The sequence below is a fragment of the Cervus canadensis genome, chromosome 18, assembly GCF_019320065.1.
Source record: "Cervus canadensis isolate Bull #8, Minnesota chromosome 18, ASM1932006v1, whole genome shotgun sequence".
NCBI classification, from domain to species: domain Eukaryota; kingdom Metazoa; phylum Chordata; class Mammalia; order Artiodactyla; family Cervidae; genus Cervus; species Cervus canadensis.
In genome coordinates, this window is record NC_057403.1 from 21,667,929 (window position 1) to 21,680,808 (window position 12,880).

Below are 12,880 nucleotides of genomic sequence, written 5' to 3' on the forward strand. Positions count from 1 at the left end.
TAGGAGATGAATTCACCGCTGGGCAAGAAGGGTCGGGTTCCTGAGGGAGTCTGATCCAATCTGGGTGGGATGGGGAGGGGAGGAGTCAGCTCTGGCGGGGGTGGGGGTGGGAGATGGGCAAGAGCAAGCTTCTCAACTGGACAGTTGCTTAGCTGGAGGGGGTCATTTAAGATATGAGGAGGACCAATCGGACTCCTCTTCCTGAAGGATATGGATGCAGAGAGAGAGAGAGAAAGGGAATATCCTAATTTTGTTTCCTCTTTTTCTGCAACTGCAGCAGGTCCTGTTAATTTCCACCCTAACAATCATTCCCTTTTCCATGCTTTCTTGCTGGCAAAGCCCACGCCCCACGATCTAGACTAGAAATGACAGATGCTCACTTTTCAGACTGCATTGCAACCCAGTCTGGCCCCCTAGAACCCAGTCTGGCAAATGAGAAAGAAGGAGAACTCTTCTAGGGAGAAAATAAAAATGTCAAATACATAAGGGAGAGGCCCTTGTCCACATTTTCTGCTTTAGATGTCACTGAGAACAGGATGTGTGGTATCATTGCAGACAGTTTGTACCCATGCGGGGAAAGCAAACTATTCTCAGAGATGCCAACTTAGTGCCTGACACTGAGCAGTTGAACTAACCCTAGGATTTTGTGTCTTAAAATGTTAGATGAGCAAAAGAAATCTCTACTACTTCAGCTCTCTCTGTTGGGAATTCTGTTTTCTTCAGCTGAAGGCATTATAACAGCTTCAGCATTATAAGCCTGCAGTTCCAAATGACCATTTGCTACCATCACAAAGACCTGCCCGAGAACGAAGTCAACAAAGGACAAAGCGGAATCACCCAAACACCTGGATCCAACCATGCCTGAAGTCCTTCTGTACACTCAGGCTTGCATGGAGGTCCTTCATTTCTGCTTGTGGTTTACAATAGTCTGGATTGCATTTTGTGTCCTATGACTACAGTGGTCCTGGCCGGTGTAACATTTAGAAAAGTTCAGAGAAATCAGTTAAGTTGACAAAGGTCACCCTGCTAGTGAATGAAACATTTGTTTGAATGCAAACTGAGATGTTCCAACCCAGCTTCCCAGCCCCAGAAAGGACAGGAGCCCCAGATGGAGTGAGACCCAATGTATGTGTTTATTCTGGAGTTGATAGCAGCAGCAGTGGGGGGAATCGGCCAGACTCAGGGTGTAGTGAACAGACAGGGTGGACACGGGCGTGTGCGTGTCTAGGGGGACACGGGAGATTGGTCCGTAGACATTCACAGCCAGCACGAGGGTTAGGACAGTAAGTCTTGTACAAACAGCAAAGAGACAGACAACAGACAGACAGACAGAGGTTTTGGGGGGCAGGGATCCCCCAGACATGCATGGCCCCTCACCTGGATGGGGAGCCCCGGGGAGGGAAGACAGACACAGTGGAGACTGAATGCCCCCCACTTTGAAACAGGGAGCTGGGCCCGCCTGCCTCCCACCACCCCCAAGCCTCCAGGGGTAGAAGGATGGGCAGGCCCAGGGCTGCCTCGCACCACGCAGCTCGGACGTTATGGCTTCGAGGAGATGAATTCACAGTCCGGGCAGGAAGGGATGGGGTCCTCAGGGGGCCTGGTCTGATTCCAAGCCTTGGCCAGACCTGCGGGACTGGGCAGCAAGGAAACATTAGTGATGGCGGACAGCCAGCCCATGACCTAGCTGGTCATGGCTGTCAAACACTCCAGGGACCCAGGAATCCTGGTGCTATGTCCCTCCATCCTCAGACCTGGGAGTCAAGCCCCTCTCACCCCTGGCCTGGGTTCCTTACCTCTCACTCTGAGTTCTCTTTCTCTGACAATCCTTTGCTGCCTTTTGTGAAGCTGGTCAAAGTCTTTTCCTGAAGGGGGAAATCCAAAGGCTCAGGAGGAGGGGGACAGAGGCAAAACAGTTGCCAGTAATGAACCTAATAAGACATCACACCTGTTTTCATCATTTATAATTCTCTTTTTTTGCCCAGCTCTGAAGTGATGGGGCAAGTGGTACTACAGTCCCATTCTACAGATGGGAAAACAGAGGCACGAAGGAGACATTACTGGAAATGTGAGAAGAGATGACGAGGCCACTGGGGTGATGGGGGAGACCCTGCACAGCCCCCGAGGAGCTGAAACCCAGTCCTGAGAGTGCTGGGGAGCCACGGGAAGGCTGAGCTACAGAATGGTCAGGGTCAGCCACAGAACACCATTGGCTGAAAGTCAAGGTCGTGGCCAGACTCTGCCAGGGTTCAGCTCTCTTCACTGAGGAGCATGGCAAGCTTGTTTCACAGGAGCTGCCAGAGAAGTTTGTGAATAAACGAGTGAGTGAATTAGAAGACGAGTAAGTGATGAAAGCAGGGAGAGCTGCCATCTGTTCAGCTAAGTATAATCAGTCTTTTCAAAACTCACTTTTGAGCTCTGCACTCAGCCCTTTACATCCCTCCCCACTCCAACCCCAGAGAAAACTTCAAAGCAGGGCCACACTAGTCAATTCCAAGTGAGGAACTGAATCCAGGTATAAAATGCAAGGTGCACCCAAATGCAGCAATCCAGATAAATGCTATTGTAATACCACCTTTAAAAAAAAAAATCAAAATCAATGCAAAAATAGTCCATGATGAGCAAAATATAAATTTTAAGTAAAAGTTAGTCCAGTGCCATTTTAAAGACAACTTGTTTTGTTTAAAATTTATTTTATTTATTTAAAATTGAAATTTCTTTAAATTTATTTAAATTGGCAGTAAAGGCCAGGAACCAAAGCCCAACCTTTGGGCTCAGGAACCAAAGACAAAAGGAGAAATATGTACTAGATTTTTCTGTATTTTTTGTTTTTTTTTCCCCCCTGGAAAATTAAACTAGTTGAGAAAATATTGAAGGAAAAAAAAAAAGAAGAGTAAGTGTACTGAAATTCATACTATCTTAAATGTTTTATTTTCACCCTGCAAGAATTTAGTATAATTTTACTTTCTTGGCTTTAGTGACAGTAGAGTCATCAGTAGTTTTGAAAGTTACTTCTTTGCTTTTCCTGGATTCAAATGAGAGAACCCATACTTGAAAATTTCTCTTGACCAATTAAGGTTCTTAAGTGATCTTAAATTTTTAATTTAAAAATTGTCAAGCTGGTTCTCCCGTGACCCCCAAGGCCTCTTGGGATCTTCCCATCCCCTTCTTTCTCTGCTCCGGGCTCACCACTGACACCTCCCGTCTGGATGATTTGGAGGAACTGGCAGCCTCACCCTCTTCCTACAAGCTTTTTTAACCTAAGCCCGTTCCTTCTCAACCTCCATGCCTCTGCTCAAATGTCTCCTCCGAGAAGCCCTCCAGGACTCCCTAATTGAAAGGGCATGCCCCAACTCCCCTCCAGATTCCCTCTCCCCCCACCCAAGACTCTCAAACCTTTTGCACTGCAACCCCCAGGGAAAAAATAAATTAATACCACCATCCTTGGTTTCCTGCCCTGTGAAAATTTCTGTACTGTTCTATTTCAATTTTATTTTCTTATTCATTTCAAAAGAAAAATTGTTGATCCCTACCCCGTAAACCACAATCCACCAATTTTCACAGCCTGCTTTAAATAACAAATAAAGCCCTGCTCTATTTTATCATCCAGGTTTTTTTCCCTTTCCTTTTATTCGGGACTTAGCATCATGAGTAATAATAATAAGAGTAGCTGACTATTTACTGAGCCCTTACTCAGAGGCGGACACTTAGTCCTGCATTAACTCACTGCATCTTCACACCAGTCCTAACAATAGACGCTTCTAAGGGTCCCATTTCCCAGGTGGGGAAACGGGGGCACAGAGAGATCAAGGAACTTGCTCCAAGTCACACGGCTAAAGAGGGCGGAGCGGGGACTCGAACCTGTGACTGAGCAGCCCACGAAGACATGAGGGGTTGCGGGAATGAAGGGGTGAGTGGCGCCCCACTCACCTCCACCAGCTGATGCCAGTGCTCCACGGGCTTGCGCGGGTTGGCCAGCATCTCGGCCCAGTGCTCGCGGCCGTGGGGGTCGGCGGCGTCGGGACCCACGCGGCACACGCCGATCACCTCGTTGTGCCCGATGCTGGGGGTCACGGGTGGGGGCCGGTGAGCACCCCCGAGGCCGGCAGGCCGGGCCCCACACCCCGCTCTCACCCCGCGCCCCGCCTCACCAGTCGTAGTCCACCACCGCGATGCTGAGCCCCACGCTCTCCACGCTCTCGGGGGCCACGTCGAACACCAGCGCCTCGTTGTACGTGGGGTTCAGCGTGTTCTTCTTGATGGAGGTTTTCCGCTTCTTCAGACGCCGCCCCTCGCTGATCAGAGAGGCCTTCACGTAGGGGTCTGGGGGCGGGCGTGGAGGGAGGGCGCTGAACCGGGTCTTCGTCCCTCGGACCCCGTCGCGGACCCCAGACCTTCCTCCCAGACGCAAGCGTTTGGTTCCCAATCTTTTCTCTCCTAGCCCCTCGGATCCAGGAGCCCAGACCTCAGACTCTCGTCGCCCAGACTCAGGGGGTCTGGACGCCCCTCCCCTCCTCTCTCAGGACTCTGTGGAGTCTGGGCTTCCAGCCCCCTCCTCGCTCAGACCCGGGAGTCTCACCCGCCTCCCTGCCCCTCAGAAACCGGCGCCTTTCCAGGAACCCACCTGAGAAGCCGGTGAGGTCCATCGCTTTGAGGTTAGAGGCTTTGATGATGGTCACGGTGAGGCGGCCGGCCGTGGGGAGGTAGCAGAGTGAGAAATTGAGCTCCCCAAGATCTGCTTTTTCCTGCAGTTGGGGAAAGGGGGCCAGCGAGGCGCTGTCTCAGCCTCCACCCAGTCTCTTCCTGACTTCCCCATCTCCAGCCTCCAGCTCTCCTCCCCGATTTGCAAGGCTCAGGTTTCCGATCCACTTAACAATCTGACTCCGGGCCAAAACCTGGTAAACTCCCCGGCCACAGCGGCCCACCACCGTCAAAGCCTATTTGTTCTGCGGGGAAAACTGGAAGAGGCGTGGCTGGGGGGAGATCAGGAGAAGGACAGAAAGAGGGAGGCAGAGAGAAGAACGCTGTGAGAAATCCGCTGAGACAGAGATGCAAACAGCGGGAGAGAGTCAGAATGACAGACCCACAGGATTCTAGAGTCAGAAAGACCCAGAGCAGAGTGGAGGGGCGGGGTGGGGGGGGGGTGGGGGTGCGGTGAGTACCTAGAGACCCAGACAGAGAGGAGAGAGACCTACTGGGGAGGGGAAGAGGGGTACAGACTCAGGGAGAACCAAGGCCTGGGAGGGGAGAGAGTCCCCAGGGGGCAGAGACTTGGTGGGGGGCAGTGTATGGAGATCCCCGGCTCAGATAGTAAAGGATCGGCCTGCAATGCAGGAGACTCAGGTTCAATCCCTGGGTCGGGAAGATCCCCTGGAGAAGGGAATGGCAACCCACTCCAGTATTCCTGCCTGGAGAACCCCACAGACAGAGGAGCCTGGTGAGCTACAGTCCCTGGGGTCGCAAAGAGTCGGACACGACTGAAGTGACTAACACATATGGAGACCCAGTGAGAGTGACAGAGACCCAGAATGAGGGGAGGGAAAAAGATGGGGAGGGGGTGCGGGAGGAGAGAGAGAAACAGAGGCAGAGACCTACATGGAGAAAGGGACAGAGATCCAGAGAGGTGGGACTGAGAAAAGACACATGGAGAGGTCAATCTCGGGGCAGGAGACAGACAAGAGCCTGCGTGAGGTTACAAGGGAGGCAGATCCCCCGCCTCGACACCAGGCTGCCCTAGTCTTCAGCCTCATCTCAGCGCCTCACCCCCCACCCACGCAGCCGGAGCCCAGGTCCCTAGACTCCCCACGCGCTCCCCTGAGGCTCTGCCCCGGCTGTGTCCTCAGCGAGAGTACCCTCCCTCCCCGTCTCCTCCCAGTCATCAAGCCTCAGTTTAGCTGTCAGCTCTTCCCACGTGCTCCCAGACTCCCTGCCGCCCTGAGCAAAGACTCCCCCTGGGTGTCCCCATGATGCTGGCCCCTGTGTGACCACCTAGGCCTGAAGCGATCAGGAGGAGAAGAGAAAATGTGAGGTGACAGAGGAGACAAGGATAGATGCAGGAGGGGGCCCTCGAGCGGGGCGGCCTCGGGGAATAACAGGGAGCAGAGCTAAGACCCTACAACTAGGCAGGTGGTTCTCAGAGCCTGGGCTTGGGGGACAGAGCAAGCGGGCTGTGGTCCCCCCGGGTGAAGGGTACCTTAGGAAGAGCCACACGCACCTGATACGTAGGGGGAAACGGAGGCTCAGAGACGGGAAGGAGCTTGAGTTGGGCCATCGGGTGGGCAAAACCAGCCCTCTCAAGATATGAGGACAGGGCTCACACCTCTCCCCACTCACACACAGCTTCCCCAGATCAATAGAGAACTGGAGTGTTGGGAAACCCATGGACTGGAACTGAGAGGGCTGAGGAGTTGGGAGGGTGTGAAGTTTGGGGCATGGAAGGGGTCAGGACACCCAAACAAAGACCTAGGAGCTGGGCTCGGGGAAGGATTGGATGTACAGGAGAACGAGGCTGTAAGACAGGCAAAAGGGGCCAGTGGGGGGTGTTGGGGGCACTGGGGAGATGTCAGGATATCGGGGATTCCAGTGTGAGGCTTTAGGGAATCATACTATCAGGGTTCCAGTGGAGACCATGAAGACTCAGAGGATTAGATTAAATTAGAGAGCTTAAGGGTCAGAGCTTTGAAACAAAATGTTCAGAGATCAGAGGGGCTGGGGGTCTCAGGAAGACTGGGAATTGAAAAAATGAGGAGGTTGTAAGGGGAAAGGAAGTTTGACAAACAAAAGCCAGGCACTCTAGGCTTGGGAAGATGGAGGGTTGGGAATCCGGGGTCAGAGGCAGAAGTCATGGGGTCACAGCCTAGAGTTTTGATAAAACGGGTGGCATCTGTTATGGTTTTCTGAATGGTTGCCATCAGATGTCAAGGTGGGGTCAGAAGTTGGGAAATCTGGGGCCTGGTTCTGATGTTAATATTTAACTAAGTGCAGAAAGGGAGTGGGAGCCCATACCATTCTCTATTCCTGCTGGTACGTTTGCAATATTTTGCAGGAAAATAAAGTTAAAAAGAAAACTCCAGGATCCAGGAGTTATGGGGTTGTGAAGTAGTAGGGGGGCAAGGAGATGGCAAGCTGGGGGGTCCTGGGTCCCCTGGGGAAGAGGGTGCGGGAGTCACTGACCGAGCCACCCTCCACGATGTCCCTCCACAGCGGGCGGTCGGGGGGCTGCTCCGCCAGCTCCAGGAGGTTGTCCAGCACCACCTGGCCGATGAGGTCGTGCCGGGAGAAGCGGTCAAAGTCATAGACGCTGAAGTGCAGTTTGCGCTGCGCCAACTCAGCCAGCGGCACCGAGAACTGAAACGTCTCGTTGAAGACGGGGTTCAGGGTCTTCCTATGCACCTGGAGGGGGTGGGCGAGGAAGGGAGACAGACACCATGCCCACCGGCCCCTCCTCCCTCGGACCCGGGAGTCCGGACACCGCCCCTCCTCCCTGGGACCCGGATGTCCAGCCCTCCACTCCAGACCTTGGTCTGAAACTTCTTCTTGCGGTCAGGCAGCAGGTAGATCTTGACGTAGGGATCTGAGAAGCCATTGGAGTCCTTGGCCGGGAGGTCCAAGGCCTGCAGGATCCGCACCACCAGCTGGTCGGAGCCGTAGAGATACCGCAGGGCGAAGCTGATGCGGCCGCAGGGCGCCCCCGCGCCGGCCTCCCCAGAGCCGGGGCCCCCGCCGCCCCGCCGGCCGCCGGGTCCAGTCCCCTGGTACAGCTCTGGCTTGATCTGTCCGATGAGCTTGGCCTTTTCCTCTCCGCCTGGCAGGGGTAAGGGCAGGGCGGGCGGCCGCTCCTCACTGCCCGGGTCTGGTTGCGGGGTCAGGGTCTGCTGGGTGAGGGGCCGGGGTAGGGCGGGGTACCTGCAGCGGGTGGGGAAGACAGATGGAGTCAGTGGCTCTGATCTCTGCACCTGAAGACCTGGGGGGCCCCTCCCGGCCTCCTCCCCAAACCCCACAGCCAGGGGCCCACAGACCCCCACCTTTGCCCACTGTGACCTTGAGCAGGGCGCTTGAATCCTCTGAACCTCAGTTTCCCCGTCTGTATGGGGGGGTGACCATCCCCTTCTCTAAGCTAACTCCAAATCAGACCTGGGCTGTCACCAGCCTCTCAAAGCTTCCATCTGACCTCCAGGAGTGACCCTGAATAACCTCTGTGGAGCCCTGGGATTTCACACAGCCCAGATCCCCCGACCTCCATCTGCCCTCCTCCAAATTTCCCCGGCCCATCCTCACGCTCTCCCACCTGGCCATCGTGGCCCCTGGCCTGTTCTTTCTCTCTCAACTGTCTTTTCTGTGCTTGTGGAACACTACGGAAGCCCACAGCTCCATCCTTAACCATCTTGGCCATTGTCTTTGCTTCTCCCTCGTATGCTTTCCCTGGACAAGCTCATCTGTGCCCCAGGTTTCCGCAACCATCAGCAGCCTCTGTCTGCTAAGTGTGTCTCCTGGGCTCCAGCCAGGTTCAGCCTCCCAGCCCCATCAGACACCACATTCCTCTTGTGTTCCCCACTGGGCTCGCACCCTTCTCCCCAACCCACTCCCTCTCCCAGCCCCCGAAGATCCACCTTGGCCTGCAGGCCAGACATCTGGTGCCATCCTCACCTCCTCTCTCCCCTAAAACCCCTTCCCTCCCGTCTCCTGAATTTTCCCACCCCCTCAGTCCCTCTGCTCATCCATCCTTTGCTGCATGGGCCACTGCACCCGTGGTGAAGTCCATGTGGTGGGGCCCCTAGTGATGACTGGACAGGGCAGCGCCAGATGCACTCAGAGGCAGGCACGGGGCTGGGAGAAGCGGGGGAGCGGGGAGCCATTAAAAGGGATGCGGGGTGAGATGCCCCCAGCTACTGATCAGTGCGCCATTCCCTGCTCCCAGAGTGACTTTGAGCAGGTCATTAACACCCTCTGAGCCTCAGTTTCTTCATCTGTATAATGGGGGAATGAGCAACTCAGAACCAGTGTATCCATCAACCTCTGGAGGGTTTCCCCGGAGACCTCAGACTACATTTTCCATGAGCCACTGACCAGCTCCCGCCTGGAGGAGAACCACCCATGAACCTCTGGGGCCCAAGACAATCCTAGAAGGCAGTTTCCCCCAGGTGCCCCCCCAGGTCCCTCCCATTCAACAAGACCCAGATAAGCTCAGGGTCTTCCTCAAACCCTCCCCTCTTCCTAGGTCCTCTGACAGCCTCACCATCCACCCGATCACCAGGCCAGACCCCTGGGTGCTGTCCTTACCTCCTCCGACCCCCTCATGCCCACAGCTGTTAGCCCCCCAGTTCCATCCCTGACTCGCTGCCCCCGACTCTCTCTGCCTCATCTCCTTCTCCACCACCCCCGTGATCTCAGCTCAGCCTTGTCCTCCCCCTGCCTGGACTCTTGGCCTCCAGTCTGTCCCGTGTGGCTCCAGAGAGGTCTTTCTATACCCAGAGCTGACCTCCTCTGCTCAAGCCCTCCGTGGCTCCCCAGCGCCCCAGGACAAGGTCCCAGACCCTCAATCTGGCATCCAAGACCCGGTGTCATCCGGTCCCACCCGTGTCCGTTAGGTTGTATTTCTGCAGACCTGGCCTCCTGGCTCAGGACAGGCTGATCTGGGGACCCACTTCCCCTGGACTGGGAGTGACATGAGGGTCTGTCTGCAATGCTCACCTCTACTTTTTCCCAACACCCAGCTCAGGTCTAGGTCATATTAGGCGCTCAATATGCATGCATAGAATCAGGATCAATGGATCAATGAACTGCAGGTCCCAACAATGATGAATCGCTTTGTGCCTCAGGGACTCGGGGGTCTAATCTCCATTCTCTCCCACCTTCCTGATCTCAGAGTCCTGTCCCTATCTTCTTCCTTCCACTGGTTTTAAGAGCTCAGACCTCTAGCCACCTCCTCCCTCAAACTCAGGAGTCTGGGTCCCCAGCCTCATCTTTCTCCAGGATCCAGGACTCCACGCCCCAAGCTCCCTCCTTTCCCGGGACTCAGGAGCGCCGCAGATGGGAAGGCGACACGGAAGAGGAAAGGCAGTTCAGAGTGGACCCCCAGCCCGGTGGCCTGTCTCACCTGGTGGTGGGTGCCAGGCTTGTGACCTGCTGATGCGACTGGGCACTGGGCAGGCCCCCACCACTGGGGGGCAGCAGGAGCAGCCCCGAGCCTGCCCCGGCCTCCGAGGGCAGCTCGGGAGATGTCTGGCTCGGTTTGACCCCCGCGGCTACTGCAGCAGCTGCGGCCTCTGGGTAGGAGTCCATGTCCAAGTAAGAGGGCTCAGGGGGGTCAGACCCCCCTAGGCTGCCCGGCTCCAGCAGCTCGGCGAAGGGCGGATGGTGGGCCGTGTGGGCATGGTGATGCGGGCCCCCCAGCAGGGGATGGCCACCCAAGCCGGCCCCCAGGTGGTGCCCACCACCGCCTACCAGGCCTGCCAGCCCGACCCCAGGGCCTAGGTCTTTGCGCAAGGGACCACCGCCCACGGTCGAGCCTCCCTTGTCCCGCCAGGGCACCCAGCACAGCTTCCACGACACGAAGAGGGAGACACCCAGAAGGACAATGCCACAGAACGTCACGATGACCGACAGCAGGCTCACGGAGATGTCTGGAGAGAGTGAGGACAAAGGTCAGGGGTCAGGGTGGGGTCAGAACTTAGCTCTCCCTGAAAAAGCTAAGCTTTAGTGTTGGCCTCTCACCATCCTAAACACGTTACACGTACTACTCAGTATAGACTCCGCGGCTACGCAACGTCGGTGTTTCCGTCTAACCACTTTAAAGATGAGGAAGCTCAGAGGTTGGGTGACTCGGCTAAGGCTACACAGCTAGTCCATGACAGATCTGGGGTTTGAACCAGCAGTCTGTCTTCAGATTTCATCCTTTTTATTCTCTTGATCTCACTGCCTCTCCTATAAGTGGATACATCCTCCAATTTAGAACTAAGCTTCCCCCAAATGCTCAGAGGTGATCAAAGAGAGGGGAGATCACATGGCACAGTTAGGCAGGTCAGGGTTCAAATTCCAGCTCGCTGTGTGGCTTTGGGAACATATCTTCACCTCTCTGAGCTTGACCCACCCCATTTGTCCAATGGGGAAAACTCAGTTCTGCCTGTCAGAGTGGTTTTAAAGAACAGAAGGAGTAAATGGCTTGCAGAGGAAGCTGGGGAAGATAATAGCAAACATTTCTTGAGAGGTTACTGTGCTTTATAGACATTAGCTTCCTTATGCCTCAAGGGCACCCTAGGAGCTTGGCAACATGATTATGCCCATTAGTACTTTTCACAAAAGGAAACTGAGACCAAGAGACATGAAGTTTCCACAGACACGAAGTCCTGTAGCTGGAGTGGAGGAGGCAGAATTTGAGTCCGGGGCGCCTGGCTCCGGAGCCCACCATCTTCACCACTGGGCTACCACATTCAGTGTTTCCCAGTGAATGGCGGTTCAAGCAGGACTTTTTGTTAGGATGATAAATCCCAGTGCTGCCACCTGCATCCCACACCATCACCACTAACACATCCTGAATGCTTGCTGTGTGCTGATATGCCTTTCAGAGAAACCCGGGACAGCCCAGATCTTGAACCGAAGGTTCGTTCAGTAATTGGTGCCAGGACTGGGGTTTTTCAAGGAGATGTGAATTTGTTTGGGGGTTGATCCATGAAGTGGATCACAGAGGGAAATTCCTGCTGTGTCCAGACGGCGGGTCATGGGGCGCACGGGGAGGAGCAGGTCACCAAAGCATCGGCGGCAAGGACAGCAGGGTGGAAGCGCTGTGTGCTGTCCCTTCAGGGAGCGCTTGGTGACAAGGGGATGTGCTTCAATCCTGAACCGCCCGGTGAATCTAAGTCAGTGGTCCCTGATGTTCATCCTCATGACACTATACCACCTGAGGGTGACTGATCCCATTTTATGGACAAGGCAACTGAGGCTCAGAGAGACAGGAAGTGACCCTGCAGGGCCACAGGGCAGGCAGTGGCAGGACTTTGAGTTTCCCACCCGACCCCAATCCCCTGGGGAGTCCATTTTGAAATGACCAGCACCTACTTAGAGTTCTGGGGGCCTGTTAGAAGCCAGAGCAAGGGCCCCCCAGCCTTCTGAACACAGGGAGAACTGAGCAAAAGGGGTCGTTTTGGAAGAGAAGGGGGAGAGAAGTTGGACAGATGCCGTTCCCCACTGTTAGCCTGACCCAGACTCTCTCCAAGTCAAAGTCCTAGGAATTACTGAATTTGGGGGTGGTCCTGAGACACCCCACCCCCAGCTCGCCAAATCACCGTAGTGTGCTAGATTTCCTGGGGTCACAGTCGGGCTCTTCTGCATATAGACCATGAGACTCCAAGCGAGCTGCTGCAGTTCTCTGGGCCTCATCCCTTATCACAGACCTCTGGACACCCTGCACTTGAGATGCTGAGCCCCACCCTGGCACTCATCCTAATATCCCAGCTCCTGCTTCGTGAAGGTTTCTCGTCTGGACGAAGGCGCTCATGATATTCCCTAGCTCTCAGAACCCTACTTCTTCCTAGCTGGGGGACCAACCACTCCATCTGAACCTCAGTTTCCCCCATTGAAAATAAGGATCATAACTATATTCAGTGTCTTATAACAACATATAATGGAAAGGAATCTGAAAAAGAATATATACATCAATATCTATATCTGAATCACTTTGCCATACACATGAATCATTGTAAATCAACTGTACTTCAATTAAAAATTTTTTAAATAAAATTTAAAAAAGAGAAGATAGGGATTATATGTACCACCAAGCGTCATCATGAGTAGTTGATGAGATATGTGAAGGACCTTACATACTGCCTGGCGCACAATCAGTGCTCAGTAAGTATATTCCAACATTTATCGAATGCCCACTGTG

General features: G+C 54.5%; 1 protein-coding gene across 1 annotated transcript; it reads right to left on the bottom strand.

Annotated features, from left to right (window-relative positions):
• Positions 1 to 1,115: 1,115 nt before the first annotated feature.
• On the bottom strand, positions 1,116 to 10,627 carry LOC122421653 (synaptotagmin-3). The gene is made up of 8 exons (XM_043437833.1): positions 10,097 to 10,627; positions 7,518 to 7,905; positions 7,174 to 7,392; positions 4,625 to 4,745; positions 4,152 to 4,323; positions 3,931 to 4,063; positions 1,797 to 1,865; positions 1,116 to 1,636 (listed from the first exon to the last, which is right to left on the bottom strand). Exons 1-7 carry the CDS (start codon positions 10,279 to 10,281, stop codon positions 1,800 to 1,802), a joined length of 1,284 nt encoding a protein of 427 aa, XP_043293768.1. The 5' UTR covers positions 10,282 to 10,627; the 3' UTR covers positions 1,116 to 1,636; positions 1,797 to 1,799.
• Between the last annotated feature and the right edge of the window lie 2,253 nt (positions 10,628 to 12,880).

Bases quoted from the DNA above. Each gene is read 5' to 3' on its own strand.
- LOC122421653 (XM_043437833.1), bottom strand. From the start codon at position 10,281: ATGGACTCCTACCCAGAGGCCGCAGCTGCTGCAGTAGCCGCGGGGGTC. The intron at 7,393-7,517 runs GTCTGGAGTGGA...CACCCCCTCCAG, and splicing joins AGAAGAAGTTTCAGACCAAG to GTGCATAGGAAGACCCTGAA. The intron at 1,866-3,930 runs GTGAGTGGGGCG...TTCCCCCTTCAG, and splicing joins ACTGGCATCAGCTGGTGGAG to GAAAAGACTTTGACCAGCTT.